The 17,317-nt window shown below is 36.7% G+C and overlaps 1 protein-coding gene across 1 annotated transcript; it reads right to left on the reverse strand.

Moving 5' to 3' along the window:
- Nucleotides 1–764: 764 nt before the first annotated feature.
- LOC145157470 (MLO-like protein 6) lies at nt 765–7,003 on the reverse strand. The gene is made up of 15 exons (XM_079076506.1): nt 6,780–7,003; nt 6,637–6,694; nt 6,314–6,546; nt 5,858–5,974; nt 5,681–5,741; nt 4,455–4,543; nt 3,315–3,389; nt 2,640–2,734; nt 2,488–2,537; nt 2,274–2,314; nt 1,999–2,172; nt 1,849–1,884; nt 1,681–1,748; nt 1,509–1,569; nt 765–1,414 (listed from the first exon to the last, which is right to left on the reverse strand). The coding sequence occupies exons 1-15, from the start codon at nt 6,900–6,902 to the stop codon at nt 944–946; spliced, it is 1,752 nt and encodes a 583-aa protein (XP_078932632.1). The 5' UTR covers nt 6,903–7,003; the 3' UTR covers nt 765–943.
- Between the last annotated feature and the right edge of the window lie 10,314 nt (nt 7,004–17,317).

The raw sequence follows: 17,317 nt of genomic DNA on the forward strand, positions 1-17,317 counted from the left end.
ATTCTAAAGATATTTAATTTAGCCAATATATGATATCATATAACCATACATCCGATAAAGTCAAATCTTTCAAATTCATACTCTGCTAGACACATAGCTTCACTTTTGATCTTTATATTTATCTTTTTATCAACAAGCTTATGCAAAACACTCTTTAGGGAGCTTAAGTCAAGTCTTTCAAGTTTATATTTTGTTTGTATTATTTCTTCGATTACACACGTTTACTCGTCGAACTACTTCAATTATAAATGTTGATTGGCCTTGAAAAGTTAATCATAAAATGCAAGAGCGGTGGTATGTGATTGTGATTCTCTCTTGATTCATGTTGTAACCACAAAAATGAAACCAGGATCATGTATTTATTTATTTAACCCTAATACCCAAATGCAATTTTTTTAGACGAGTTAGGCTTTGAACCTTTAGTGTTGTAGACATATAAATATCTTTATATTGGTATGTAAATCCTAACTTAACAAATATGGTTTTTATTGTTTATAAAACATGAAGGAGATTAGTAGCATGCAAATATGCTTAAATTGATGTATTTTTTTTCTTTCTATTTTTTTAGTATTGTAATATTAAAGAAAAATTTGGACCGGAGACCACTTACGATTGGAGGCCCCTTTCAAATTGACAAAAAACACAAATAGAAATATCACCTCCCCAATATTTAAATGGTTTGACCAAAAACTCTATTGCAATAAGCTCCAAAATTAAATTGATTTATGTACGCCAAACACAACCCTTTATAAAATTCAACTATATATTCCAAAAACAAAAATCCGCAAGTTAAGTACATTCTAAACAAATGAACTTACAAACTATCCATTTACAAGAAGAAACCATACATATTGATTAGTAGAAATAAATGTTCTTTACAATAGAATGAACAAAAGAACTAATAACTAATGGTAAAATCTTTCCTTTTACTTACATTTCTAGATCATATATTTCTTTTATCAAACGAAAATTCTTTAGGAACTCCTATAGTCACCTCATGTTGTTGATCATTAGCACCCGTGTCAACAACTATTGCCAATTGTGACGAACTTGAATCATGGATCTCATTACCTTGCTCTCTATTCCCCAATTCCATCTCATGTGGCACTATCGACATTTCATTAACCCGTCGTTGATGATAGGAGGGTGAAGGTGAACCATCAGTGTCCCAATTATCACTATCAAAGTTTGTAGTTCGAGGAGATGGTGGAAAGCTATCAATATCAGTTCGGTAGTTTTGTAAGAGATGAACAGGCGACATGCCATGGGTTGGTGTTCCAGGCCTACTTGACATCGGAGTCACTTGGCCTGACTTTTTATTTCTTTTAATTTGTTTCCTTGCAGATTGGTGCCATGTTTTTAACGCGGTTGCTACTCTTTCATTGAATATTGTTGGCTTCATAGTCGATCCCATCTATTTTATTTTGTAACAAAAATAGAGATAAAAAATTAATACATGTCTTAATAGATTGTTTACTTCATTTTGTAAAATTTAAAGTTATTATTACCTGTGTGACAAGAGCATATAGAGGAAGAGTAACGTAACTGCATAGGATCTGAACAAGTATCCTAGCGAATCAAAAACACCAATAATTAATAGCCAATAATTGATAATGATGGTCTTTTTGTCTTTCACTATATTTTATTTAGAGAAAACAAAATCCATACTCAGTTACTCACCCCATTGAGATTCTGATGACAATGTCTTCCGTATGTTCATGAAAGCAAGATTTTAACCCAAATTCATACTGTTTAAATTTACAAATAACAATATGTCAAAATCAGAACAATATATATAGATAATTTTAGAAGAGAAATAATATTGATGCTACAAGTTATAAATCTTACCCAAGTCCATGCAAAGAAAGCTATCTGGAAAGCATTCTGTAACATTCATAAAATAAAATGATTTAGTATAAATGTTATGTATATGGAACGAAAAAGTACAACTTTTGAAGCATGAGGTACGAGTATTAATGCATGTCTATACTAGGTTACCTGAAAGAGGACAAAGTTGATGAGATAGAGAATGAGACGAGGGCGATTGAACCAGAAGAGGTCATCACCAGGTTGAACCACAGGTACACCTTGTACGACCTCTCCTCTTTCTTGGATACTTAATCCCATTTTCGTAATTATCACTTGTAGTTTTGTTCCAACTAGTAGAATAATCTGTAAATTATTATTTTTAAAAGTCAAATAAAGGAAATATAAAAATTCAAAGTAGGTAGTTTAATACTTTAATTAATCTTTATTGAATTGTATATACTTACAACCAATGGTATGAATGGTAGCCACAAATAGGAATACAGCCCTGTCGAAAAGAAATAAAATATTAGATTTTGTCAATAATTTGACCAAAATTAAGTATTATTAGAAAGAGTTGAATCTTATTAATTTCAATTATTTCTAGATTGCAATAAAAAGAATTAAAACAAAATTTGATTTGAAATAAAAATTTTTTTTGCAATAAACGGCTAAACGCACCATGGGTATTAAAGAGCAAGAAGACAATGGCGAATAACCAAATCGGTGGACTGTTGAGAAAAATAAGATAAATAATTAAATTTTGTACTTTCAGTAATTAAATATAAAAAATATATTGTTACATAGTAAAATTAATAAAAAAAAAAATTTACCTTATACCCACAACGACCTTGAAATCTTCTTCAAGAGATCTATTGATGTATTTCTGAAAGTCGAATCCTGATTGGCTTTGTGGGGCTAGATGTGCCTAAACTCAATATTGAAGCATGTTAACTTGGCGAAAGTTACAATAATAATTTAAAATTAATTTTGTTTTTAATTAAATTTAATACAATTGATTTTTCAAAATATGATTATCCTTTCTAATAAATAAAGATTTTTTTATCACTTGTTACATTCACATTTAATTTGTCAAATGTCATTTGGTGGTTATTTTGAATTGCTTTTTTTTCCACGTGTCGTTTATTAATTTATTTTATTTTATTAAATTCCACATATTAATGTAATATTTGCAATAAATGTAATAATAAATGGATATCAATTTCATTAATGAACTTACCTTTTTAATTTCAAAATTTTTAAAATTAAAGCTCATTAGTTTCTTTTATTTATTTAAATTATTTGTTTAAATTCAAAAGATAAAAAATATTTTTATAATAATAATTCATTATTTTTTTATTTTTTTTACATATTCAAAGTTCTCAAATATTTTGATTTTTATATTAATTTTGTTTTTAAAATTAACTCATATAGTATATGGGTCTCACAACTGGTTTTTTAATAATATTACATGATATGCTACATTAAAACTTAATAAAAAAATTTACCATGATGAATCCATGTCTCAATGTGAGATAATCAACTTTAGGGACCGATCGAAAAAATTGTCTGAAAAAACAAACCTGAAATTATAAAATGAAACAATTAGCATAAATGAATAAAATAAAAATGAAAATGGTAAACATTTAGCCTTCTATAGATAAATATTCACATCTAATTAAGTAATCATCAAATGTTATTTCCCAACTTATATTAAGATTGACAAATAGTTTTTAAATTAAATGGAAACAAAGAATTGTAGTTATTCAAAAATTATTAGTATGTCATTATGTCATAGCATAATCTAGAATTTGTAACCAAATATCATATATGAATATGTTCTTTAAATTTGTAAAATCAATTGAACTCTTTCCCCTTAAGTAACGGTTTGTGAAGCAATCATTTATTGAATCCAAAAGTGACAAGTGTACCTTGTAGACGTAATTAATACCGAATGACTTTAAAAGACACTTAATTACAAGGAAATTGACATTTAATTTCTTGTTGTTTTAGAAGTCTTTTAAAGATAGGGGGTCGTTAACGCAATTGACTTCCTATTTCCTCATTTATACAACGAAAATTATATTAAATTAGCAACGATACATTTTTTTTTGGAAACGAAGCAACGATACATAATAAATAGGATAGTGATTTACACAACACTTTTTAGCCGTTTATAACAAATTCTGTTTTATATAGTTATACAGTACAATCATCTAAAATATAAACTTTTGTGTATGATTAAAAAGTATTGTGTATAAATCACAACCCTAATAAATATGACTTAAATCTTTGTTAAATCATTTAATCTTCTATACGGCATTTTTGTAATTAACATCTTATTTTAGAACATAACCAATAAATACGCCCATGAAAAATACATGTCGTTTCATAGTTCAAATTAAACCAAAATTATATGTTTAAAATATACCATACTTTATAGACCGATGTTATCTTATGTTGTCTTCTATAAGTATCACATGTTTAGGTCTTTGATAATTAGTTTAATCAATTTAATTTCATGTTTTTATTTTCATTTATGGATCTTGTTGTCATGCATAATGTATTTGCCAACTAAGACAATATTATAGACAAAAAGTGATATAAATTAACAAAAACTATTACATATTCAAAGACGAAAGACTTACAATCCATAGTAGAATCGGAGACTTGCTCCAGAAATTTAGATGTCTTCTTCCGAACGATGTGTCTCTTGCAAATCTAAACCTCTCTGGATCTGTTAGCATGCAAATAAGTCATTATATATATATATATATATATATATATATATATATATATATATATATATATATATATATATATATATATATATATATATATATATATATATATATAGGTTCAGGTTCATTTGAGATCATTATAATTTTGTGAGACCGTAAGACCAAATTAAAAAATAATTTTAAAATGCAAAATAAATGGAAAAATCCAAAAATTCTTTTTTTAAATATTATTTTCGGAACTTGAATTAACTAAAAAATAATAAAAAATAAAATAAAAAAAATCCCGCTTTTTTTGAAAAATACGTGAAATATTCTAATAGAATATTACACTGACATATTCTAAAAAATAATTTTAAAATGCAAAATAAATGGAAAAATCTAAAAATTCTTTTTTTAAATATTATTTTCGTAACTTGAACTAACTAAAAAAAATAAAAATAAAAATAAAAAAAAATCCCATTAAAAAAATACGTGAAATATTCTAATATAAATATTACACTGTACATATTCTAAAAAATAATTTTAAAATGCAAAATAAATGGAAAAATCCAAAAATTCTTTTTTTAAATATTATTTTCGGAACTTGAATTAACTAAAAAAAATAAAAAATGCGTCTCACGGTCTCACAAAATTAGGCCGTCTCACATGAACCTAACCCTATATATATATATATATATATATATATATATATATATATATATATATATATATATATATATATATATATATATATATATATATATATGCATGGGTGTATTTATATATGTATGTGTAAATTAGTGTAAATCATGCACATGCACAGACTTGTAACATAATTTATACAATTAAATATAATTGTGGACGTCAATCTACATGTGCAAATAACAATTTGGATTTAAAAACGAGCTCTGTTCGTGAACTTTCCTTAAATGGAGAGAAATAGTCATCAGTTTTTAATTGTATTACGTAAAAGATATATAATGCTATTTCTATTTCAATTGTTTTAATTATAAAATCTTCATGACAATTATTTTCATCTCTTATTGAATAACTTGTAGATATTATCACATGGTAAAAAAGATTGAACTAAATTGGAATATGTTATTTTAAATCTAACAATATATAAACTGTAATACAGTTTATCCTACACATACCATGAGAAAATTGATACTCTACGGTTTTTGTCTCCTTCTCCCAATGCTTCCATCTTCTCATCTATACATATATTAAATTACGGCATAAAATATCACCAATTCTTCATAATATGTGAAGATTAATTTTGACAAATTACTTATTGAATAAAGTAATTAGGTGAAATTAACCAAATTTACCTTTGCTTGTCCTAAAGCCATGGTAAGGATACAGTAAATAACATGAAATAAGGCAAGAGCGAAGATGAATATATGAAGTTGATGAACCCCATCATACGACATAAAAGAAACTTTTCCCTGAAAATATATCCAAATATTGAACACTTTAGAAATAATTATCAAAATAAATAGACAAAAAAGTAAACTTTTATAAGGTAATAATCAGACGTTATACTAATCAAATAGATGGAATTTCTTTCGTAACTAAGAAACCATGAGAAAAAACCGTTTTCATAGCTTGTTGAAAAAAAGTACAAATTGTTTGAAAACCGTACATTCTACATATATAATGTTATTTTATTTCTTAAAAATCAAATACAGTTATTCAAACTAAAATATTAATAAATAATTTCAAGTTTGATTAGGATAAAAAGTGACAAAACGTTTTTTTGATATTTTATGCGAGAAATGACATACCTCTGCACACTTGTCATCGCCGCCACTACCAGCTAAGATTCGCCGTGTGCTGTCGCCCATTTTTGACCAAGTGAGCAGCCTCCGGCGGCTCTCTCCGCTGTCGCCGGCGGATTCCTCTTCTTCTCGGCTGCACGGATGCCAAGAATTGGCAGCTCCCTCCGATATACAAATCTTTGTAATTGGTGTCGTCCCCGCCGTTAACAGCAGCGATATGAATCCCAACAACATAAGCTCTACGGATTAAAACCCACAAATTAACACAAAAAACATAATGATCGAAACACTAAACTTAACCACTAGTTTCATCACTGATAAATAAATACCTGCTTTAATCTTTTCCAAGGATTCATATAGAGCTTTCTTTCGTTTCTTCTTGAACCACTACAAATTAAAAGCTCAAAACGATTAAACTCACAGTACTTGAAGCTTTAAAAATTTTCGTTAAAGAGTAGTTATTTATACATACATGTCCGATCATATGGATGATTTGTTCGATAAAAATGGAGATGAGAATGAGTACGAAGCAAACGGTGGCAACCGCCCATGTCGGCGTTTGCTCTAAAGATCTGCCGTCAGTTCCTCCGGCCATCGAGTTCTTGTATTTTCGACTTTACTCGTACGAAATTACTGCGAGAATTAAAAGTGACGTAGGGGGATGGGTTGGTTGATTATAAATCTTTATATCTTTGTTTGCTGTTTGAATTAGATTTATAGGGATTCAGAGCTGCGAAATATGACGAAAGTGAGGAGTCAAAAAGTTGACTTTTTCGTATAGACGCGTGTGTGAGAGATTGGAAGACCGAATCACCTTTTTTATAATTTTATGAAACTGGAAATACTTTGTTGACTCGAACCATGCATGGGTGATTTCGTGGTTCTCATTGGTTCTCTAGCTTTTCTAATCTTGGTTTAATATTCACTTTTACCGTCTAGGAAAATTAAAAAAAAGAAAAAAAAAAGGGGGGGGGGGGGTATCAACTTAAAATGACTATTTTACCCCTTATATAAAATTTTAATTAATTAAAAATAAAAAAAATTACCCAGCCACCCACCCCTCTCTCTCTCTCTCTATCTCTATGTGCTTTTGTTTTCAAGAAAACACACATTCACACACACACTCAAGAACATACAACCCTTAGCTGCCACCATCACAACCAATTGATACCACCGTACACCACCATTCGCCGCCAACCACCACCATCTGTCGCCCACCCATCCACCTTATCTCTCTCTCTCTCTCCCTCCGCCTGCCAGAAAACTCCTATTTTCCCCACGTATCTCTCTCGTCGGAAACACGTGCTCACATCGAACCAAGGGGTGCTCAAACCCAAATGGAATCACCCACCAAAAATCGTTGCCAGGTGGGTGACGTGCTAAATGAACCGAGTCAACAGAGACGACGAGAGACATTAAACCCAAATCGGATCACCTACCGGACATGGAGCCTTCGGTGGTGGAAGATCGGTTGTACAAGAGGACAAAAAACTCTGAAAACGACTTTAGATCCACCATCCTCTCTCCCTGTCTCGCCTGAAACAACCACATTCATCACCTCCACAGCCTCCATCGCCATCTGTTTCAGCCTCATGCACCACCATAGAGAAACACCTCCGCGATCCCCCTACTGTAACATCCCGACTCCTAGGTATAATTTTCGAAAGCTTTATATTCATTTTATTGAGGAAACTCGACAAGTTGGAGGCCCCAACTCGCCATGTCGAACCTAGTTAGCCCGCATGGTTTATGACTCCTACTCGACGAGTCGGAGGATCCCTACTCGACGAGTAGAGGTTGTGCATGGAAACCCTAAATTTTATGGTTTACACCGTATTTAAAGGACCTTAAGTCCTTTCCTCCAGCCCCTTACCACCTTTTGAAGGCCAGAAGAAACCCTAATCGGTCTAAACCCTATTCTTGAGTGTGTAAGAGGCTAAAGTGTGTTTTTGGGCATTTTTCGAAGAAGCTTGGAGTTTTAGAAGCTTGGAACAAGAAGAAGCCTGTAGATCCAGTGTCTACATTGTCTTGGCTTGCATTTGAAGGTAAAAAGCCTTTACCTTGGACTTCCATTTGTTAAATCTCTTCTTATGTGAGAAAATGGGCATTTTGGTGCAAAAATGGAGTCACTTTCGGATTTGAGCTTGTCAAAAGGGCATAGTTTCATATCTGGACTCCTCTAGGCCCTTATGAACATAAAGCCTCAAGCTTTATGAAGCTTTGGCCCTCATTCATGTCCAAAACCTCCTTCTAATGCTAGTTATAAGTGTTTTAGCTTCATGGAGCCTTACATGCACGTAAAGTTAGCAACTTTACGTGATAACAACACCTTAGGAGCCTAGATCTACAGTTTGGAGTTTTGGTTTCACGTAAAATCATCTAAATGAGAAATGGACTGAAGGAACTCGACGAGTTACATGGTCAACTCGACGAGTCGAATGAAGATTGGCCGTTTTTGGTTTCTGCATGGACTCGGTGAGTCAGTGAGATGACTCGACAAGTTAGTTAGGGTTTTCCCGATGACACCACATGGACTCGACGAGTTGTCTGGAAATTCGGCGAGTCGACTAGGGTTTTCACGGCTTCTTGAGTTCTGAAGGAACTCGACGAGTCAGTTAGCTACACTCGACGAGTTGGGTCAACATTGACTGTTGACCTTGACCGTTGACTTTGACTTTGACCAAGGGTTGACCAATTTGACTTCTGGGGGTATTTTAGTAAATTGGAAATTTATGGAAGTGGATTATTGGTGGATGTAGGTGTTTCAATTTGGAGCTGTATTTGGGGAGTTTGACATTATCACCCCGAGCTACTTGTGAGGTGAGTTGTCCTCACTATACTAACAGGGTCGAAGGCACCAATGCCGACCCTTTTCAGATTCGTATCCGGGTTTATTGCATGATGCTATCTTAGTGACCGGTTAGGTCGGTATCCTGGTATATAGGATAATGTTATATTAGGGATCTGTTAGATCGGTATCCTGGTATATAGGATAATGATATGTTAGTGATCTGTTAGATCGGTATCCTGGTTATAGGATGATGCTATGTTAGTGATCTGTTAGATCTGTATGACTATCTGTACATGCTAACTAATGTATGATATTTATGTGCACATGATTGCTTGATTGGGGGTTGGGGTGAGGCGGTCATGCTTTGTGCTTGTGCCAACATACCCAGGGCGGACCGGATAGACTGCAGACCCGGTTAGGGCATACTAGTCAGGTTGAAGGTCCGGCGAGCGGTTCAGATAGGCTGAAGGCCCTGAGAGGCGGTCCAGATGTGTTGATGGCTCGGAGAGCGGTCCAGATAGACTGATGGCGCTGCGAGGTGGTCCAGTCAGGTTGATGGCTCATTATGCATGTTGTTTTCTATGATATGGTTATATTTGTAAGGCGTTGGTATTTTGGGGGAAACTCACTAAGCTTCGGGCTTACAGTTGTTGATTATGTTTCAAGTACTTCTGATGATCGCGGGAAGGCGAAGGCGTGATCGTGCACCTACTTAAGTTTTTATGATTTGATTCTGGGATACTTTGACATGAAACCATTTTGAAAACAAATTTGTAATAATTATTGGTTTTTGAATGATTTAAAAAGTTTTAAATTGGCTTGAATTTTATGGGTGTTACAAGTTGGTATCAGAGCCTTGGGTTGAGTGAATTGGAGGAACACTCGTGTGTATCCAGTCTCAAACTAAGGACAAGATTTTAAAATGATTTTTCTAAATGGTTTTCAAAGTACTAAAGGAGGATGCAAGTGTACAATCAGTCGGAGCCAGTAAGTAAACCCCAAAATACCATTCAGTTATTTGATATTGTGATATGTTAGAACAGCATGCTAGAGATAGGCTAGGGATCTTCAGGAATTGCATGATAGAATTGTATGATTATACGATGCCTGATAGCCTAGGGTTTTCCTTATATGAAATTGACATCATTATTGTAGTTGCTTAGTGTATGCATCACGGTTATTCATAATTAAGATCTTATAGCCTGAGAATGTTCGGTTTAGCCTTTTTTCCTGTTCTTGTTTAATGAAGGGCTTAGGGTAGGATCAAATATTCGAAAGTCTATAGGGTCCAACATTATGTATGACTAGCATACACTAGTGCTGCAGGGTTGGTGGAAGTTTCATGGGTAAGTTGTGCGGGGTCAGTCGGCCAGTTACGAGATATTTAGCCTTCCTCTAGGAGTGAGGATTGAGAGCTCGCCATGCATATGTATATTGTTAGGGTGTTGTGATGATACTTGATGCAAATATGGATAGGTGTGGAAGGTAATATGGGCCCGTACTACTGAAAGCACAAGACCCATACGCACAGCAAGGAAGTCACAACCCCTAGGGTTTAGTTGGGAGTTGGTTCCCCGTTGTTTATGCGGATTATCAGATATCTTCCTGGTATATTTTCAGTATGGTGGTTACGAGGCGATTTGAGACCGGATCCGGGTCAGGGTCGGGAGCTGGCAGCCAGGATAGGTCGGCGTTGACAGAGGATCGTGTCAGGGAGATCATCCGCGAGGAGGTGGTCGAGATTGTACGGGGTTAGATTACAGAGATGTTTGGGTCTATCAAGACCTCCATGATGGAGTATTTTGATGACAGATACGCAGCCACTGCTGAGACTGCGGCTGCTGCAGCCTCTGCAGCTGTGGCGGCTGCGGGTACGGGGACAGGGATGTAGCCATGAGGTGGATGTCAGTAGCCGGACTTCGATAACACAAAGCCCCCAAATTTTGATGGGGTTCAAGACCCAATTGTAGCCATGAGGTGGCTTTCAGATGTGGAGGGATGTTTCTTCACATGTTCATGTCCTACTGACCAGAAGGTCAGATGTGCCCTGAACCTGCTGAGGTCTGGGGCAAAGGACTGGTGGAGGTTGATGACGCGGTCGTATACAGATGATCAGAGAGTTGCGGTTACTCGGGAGCAGTTCAGGGATATGTTTCGCACTCGCTACATTCCGCGGGTCAAGCGAGAGCAGTTAGCTCAGGAGTTCTTGGAGTTAAGACAGGATGCTGAGACGGTGACGAAGATCACCCATACATTCACTGAGAGGGCGATGTTTTTCCCGGAGTTTGCTTCCGAGAAGGCTCAGATGACACGTTATATGAGCATGCTCAAGACTGACATCCGTCAGTTTGTTGCCACCCAGCGTTGCGACACACTGTTGGAGTTTCAGGAGGCCGCTAGGCGGCGTGAGCTTGAGAGCGAGTTACAGTTACGGGAGCAGAGGCAGGCCCTGACGCAGTCACAGCCGGCGCCAAAGCGGTCTAAGAATGCTGATTCTAGGTCGGGAGGACAGCATGGCCACACTTGTGGCAAGTGCGGGAATGGTCCCTCAGGGGTTTGTAGATCTAGTAGTGTGTGCCGCAAATGCGGAAAGGAGGGACACTTTGCGAGGGATTGCCGCCAGCCGGCCCCGGTTCAGGATATGAGGATATGCTACCACTGCCATCAGGTTGGTCATGTGAAGACCAACTGTCCACAGCTCGCTGCCAGGCCGGTGCAGGCTCCAGCGCCAGCTACACTGAGGATTACTAACGGGGGTCGGGGTAGAGTAGAATCTCCAAAGGCTCGGGGACGCGCCTTCCAGCTTACAGCCAAGGAGGCCAGGACAACACTGGATGTGGTTGCTGGTATGTTTCTACCCTTTATCTTACTGATTATATCTATTTTATGCTTATGTGTTTGTACCTGATTAGGTACGTTCTTAGTGAACTCCTTACCTGCTTTGGTATTATATGACTCGGGTGCGAGTCGGTCATTTGTCTCTTAGTCATTCAGTAGGCAGTTCAGTTTGCAAGTAGGGGAGCTAGAGTGTCAGTTGCGAGTCTCTATCGCCAACAAACATGGGATTTCTACTTCTTCGGTCTATCGGGATTGCGTATTAGAGATCTTCGGGGTATCTTTCCCGATAGACATGCCGATTCCCATGGGGGTATGGATTGGCTTAGTCACTTCGGGGTATCTTTCCTGAGATCTTGTGGCCCCTATCGCCAACTCCACGAGTTGCATGGTCAACTCCACGATTCAGATGAGGATTGGCCGTTTTTGGTTTCTGCATGGACCCGACGAGTCAGTGAGATGACTCGACGAGTTAGTTAGGGTTTTCCCGACATTTGGACACCACATGGACTCGACGAGTTGTCTGGAAACTCGGTGAGTCGACTAGGGTTTTGACGACTTCTTGAGTTCTGAAGGAACTCGACGAGTCAGTTAGCTACACTCGATGAGTTGGGTCAACATGGACTTTTGATCTTGACCGTTGACTTTGACTTTGACCAAGGGTTGACCAGTTTGACTTCTGGGGCTATTTTAGTAAATTGGAAATTTATGGAAGTGGATTATTGGTGGATGTAGGTGTTTGAGTTTGGACCTGTATTTGGGGAGTTTAACATTATCACCCCGAGCTACTTGTGAGGTGAGTTGTCCTCACTTTACTAAAAGGGTCGAAGGCACCAATGCCTGCCCTTTTCGGATTTGTATTCGGGATTATTGCATGATGCTATGTTAATGACCGATTAGGTCACTATCCTGGTGTATAGGATAATACTATGTTAGTGATCTGTTAGATCGGTATCCTGGTATATAGGATAATGCTATGTTAGTGATCTGTTAGATCGGTATCGTGGTTATAGGATGATGCTATGTTAGTGATCTGTTAGATCTGTTGGGTTGAGGCGGTCATGCTTTGTGCTTGTGCCAACATACCCAGGGCGGACCGAATAGACTGCAGACCCGCTTAGGGCGTACTAGTCTGGAAGAAGGCCCGATGAGCGATTCGGATAAGCTGAAGGCCCTGAGAGGTGGTCCATACGTGCCGATGGCTCGGAGAGCGGTCCACATAGACTGATGGCCCTGCGAGGCGGTCCAGTCAGACTGTTGGCTCATTATGCATGTTGTTTGCTATGATATGGTTATATTTGTATGGCGTTGGTATTTTGGGGGAAACTCACTAAGCTTGGGGCTTATAGTTGTTAATTGAGTTTCAGGTACTTCTGATGACCGCGGGAAGGCGAAGGCGTGATCGTGCACCTCCTTATGTTTTATGATTTGATTCTGGGATACTCTGACATGAAACCATTTTGAAAACAAATTTTTAATAGTTATTGGTTTTTGAATGATTTAAAAAGTTTTAAATTGGCTTGAATTTTATAGGTGTTACACTTACAAACGGCACCCGTGGGGTTATAGACGGATCTGAGAGAATCTGAGTAGTCCTGGGAGAAAGGGTGAGGGAGAAGTGACGAAGGAGGTTGGTGGTAGTGGTCTCGTAGATCAGTTTGACAAAGGTAATGTGCGATGATGATTAGATCGGATCTCCAGTTGTTGAGCCACAACATCCTCCAGTCTCATAGATGGTGACCAGAGATACAGTAGAGAGAAAGAAGGTGGGATTTTTTGGGGCTTTCCATGGCAGATCCCACAGGTGGTGTTGGTGGTCTTCAAATGGCGAAGATATGGTTTTTTGTCGGTTTTGTGGTATAATGGTCGCCGGTGAGGGTGTGGATGGTAAGAGGTGACAGTGTCGGACTCGGTGACAATGAAGGGATGTGACAATGATGAACGCTAGTAGGTGGTAGGGTGACCGGTGATGGTGTTGTTGTGTGTGTGTGTGTGAGAGAGAGAGAGAGAGAGAGAGAAAAGAGAAAGAGAGAGAATATAAGTGAGTGGGGTTAAAGGTCAGTACGAGGGGTGGGGTAGGTGTTATTTCTTTTTTTTTTTTAATAATAAGACATTAAAAAGGAAACTAATAAAATAAATATAAGGGCATATTCGTCTTTTTAAGTTGGATGTGGACCAAAACCACACAAAAATGTCAATCGTATGGACCAAAATCGCACAAGGTATTCAAAACTGGACTAATGGTGCACCAACATTTTGTTTTGGACCAAAAGTACATAATTTTGCCAACCACATAGACCGTTTAAAAGTAAAGACATGGATTGAGTTTTTTTAACTAATCAATTCAATTAATCATTCATTTGTGGTTTTTATAAACAAACTAGTTAAAATAATATGTTTTTCTTTTCTTTCAAACACTAGGTTGTTTCTAAAACACTAAAACACCAATCATGTTGTGTTTATGATTGTTTCTATCATCTTTTTTTTGTTATTAAACGTCAAGGCATCCATCTACTATGGATGAGTATCGGACAAAATCGGTACCAAACCGAGATTCCTGAATATCGAATTGGATGAAAACTCAATATTCAGTACTAAATCGAACTAACATTATTGGTACTAGTACCAAGAATGGTACCAGTTTTCGGTACTAGAACCAGTACTGGCACCTGTACCAACGGTACAGAATCCAGAATTTCGTAATTTTAGAGTATTGGATATCATCTCATATTTACATAAATGGTGTCGTTCGGTACCAGTTCCGATATCGGAAATTTTGCTACTCTTGCATTGTAACACCCCGTTTTGACAGGTACTTCGGTTGTGGTCTCGGAGGCCCAGGGTATAAGCGATTTGGTCTTTTATGGGTCTCGGGTTTTATTCGAAAGGTTTTAAGGATTGGTTTTGTAGTTAGGAGCGTAGATCTTCTAGCCACCTTTTCGTGGATATAAAGTTCGTCGGAAACAGACTTAGAATGAAGGAGTTACAGCACTTTGAAGTTATTGGAATAAATGGTCCCTAATGGAAATGTTTGGCAAGTAAGTCCCATGCATGCAAGGATGCATGCACGTGTCCGGCTGGGTACGCCCAGCGTATAAGTGAGAATGGTCGCGGGTGCGGAGAGGCGTACGCCCAGTGTACGCTCAAAGTCACTAAACCCTAATTTTAGGGCTATGTCACTATAAAAGGAATAATGTGCCTCAGGGGTCAGCCTCCCTCTCATCTTTAGACAGCCACCACGAAACCCTAAACCATCTTTGAGTGTCTTTGGAGCTTTGGAGGCCATTAGAGAGCATTTTGGAGTAGTAAAGCCATTTTTCGAAGCAAGTGAAGAGCATAGCAAGGTGGGGGATCAAAGGAGAAGATATAGATCTGGGGTTATTGCTTCATTTCAGATTTTCTTGAGGTATAAAGTCTTGAACTTGCCTCTTAGAAGCTTAGATCTAGGGTTTTGAAGCTTTGGACCTTTTTAGGTCCAAAGAATGGATCTTGTTCATACAACTTCGTTTTTGAGCTTAGGGTTGCCACCCTTGAAGCTCAGAGTGTTCCTTTAGCAGTAAAGTTGCAAGCTTTGAGGACTTTATGTAGCCATACCTGAGATTTAGCCATTTCCATGGACATTTATTGCTATTTTTAGAGTTGGGTTCATTTGGTAGGTTGCAAGCCACCAAGTGATCGACTTTATGGGTTAGGACGAAGTATTGGACTCAGATCTGTAGTTCATTTGGTGGGTTGCTAGCCCTCATGTGTACACACACTAGTGCCAATTTCTTGAGCCATGGGGTCCTTATATATTGTGGCTATTAGGGTTACTCCATGTAACCCATGTCTTTCCATATTCTTCATGCTCCATGGGTTAAAACCTCCATTGAGTATCCATGGGTTACTCCATGGGTTTAGCCCAACATGAAGAACTATGGATCATAAGCCCACATATATAAGAATGAATGATTTACACAATCAATCCCCATATATTTAATAAGTCTCCTTTTGATCACAAAATTATTTCCAAATGAATTCTTGATCAATACTAATTAAATAATATGATTTCATATTAATATATTAGAACATATAATATATTAACAAATCATAAATATCCTTTTCTCACAAAAGTCTATCCAAATTGTTCCGATGCCATGCAACCCAAATGGACCATGCCAATCGGGTCAAGTACATACCAATTATAGTTATGGACTTAGACACTAATCCAACAGTCTCCTACTTGGATAAGTCTAAAACTATTGTTGCGTATGACTTCAAAACCCGACTAGCAATCGTAGCTCTTAAAAGCTGTTGTCGAACTCTGAACAAATCAATGACACATCCATTAGATAAGGGATCATATATTCCTCCATTCTAGATATCATATGGACTGAGACATAGATTATAATCATTCTCTTTGTCCATTTGTTGTTTCCCCATTTCCGATTTATGACGACCGACTAATTGAACAAATCAAATCAGTCCAGGCTTGGCCAAGCACTTCGGGGTGTCATCACTAAATCATCGAGGGGCCCACAGATATCGATTTTATCCCTTTAAGGGTAAAAGGAATGGATAAACTTCGACTCATATTCTTGTTCTACTACTTGTTGAATCATAAACAAAGGCACGTTTTATAACATTGAGTTACCAATGCGTTTTCGTACAATCAATGTATAACCAACTCATAGGCAACAAGTCATATCTCTAGGTTTGAAGAATATAAGATATTATCGTCTCATGATCACTCGTGATAAAATCCATGAAGTGAGTCAAATGAGCGTGGGTTTAATCCAATACTCAGAACTTATGAGCACTCATGAATGTTGCAGCAACTCTTGCTATGTCCACTACCTTGGACATCTACAAACAAGCTTCATGACAGTCTTGATTCATATCTACTTCCAACATATGACCGACTGTGGATGGTTTGAATAACTTAGTCATTCAGGAAGAACGACCAAGTTATTCTGGAAGTCATAACATGCAAAGTGAAACACAAGAATAATCGAATCTAATATGGTCTCAGAACTTATGAATATAAATAAAACACCTTTTATTTATCACCATATTGATTACCCATTATTCATTGTATAATGTTTCAAACTATCAACTTTATACTTGAATTAAAATAATAGCTGTCCCATGCTCCGAGCATGTACACTATGTTTTTTCTAAACACTAGTCATGCCATACACCAAGTATGCACACTATGTTTTTCCAAACATTAGTTATGCCATACACCAAGTATGAACACTAAGTTCGTCTATGATCTTTACTTTGTGGAATAGATCGATTGAACATAATTCCAATGATTCTCATTTCACAATCCTAAATTCTTACCGCAAATGCAAGAATTCCAAATTCCTGCCGTTTACCCAAATCTGTTAGATTCTAAACTT

The sequence above is a fragment of the Lactuca virosa genome, chromosome 1 (genome assembly GCF_052849685.1).
Source record: "Lactuca virosa cultivar CGN04683 chromosome 1, Lactuca_virosa_CGN04683_v6, whole genome shotgun sequence".
Classification (NCBI taxonomy): domain Eukaryota; kingdom Viridiplantae; phylum Streptophyta; class Magnoliopsida; order Asterales; family Asteraceae; genus Lactuca; species Lactuca virosa.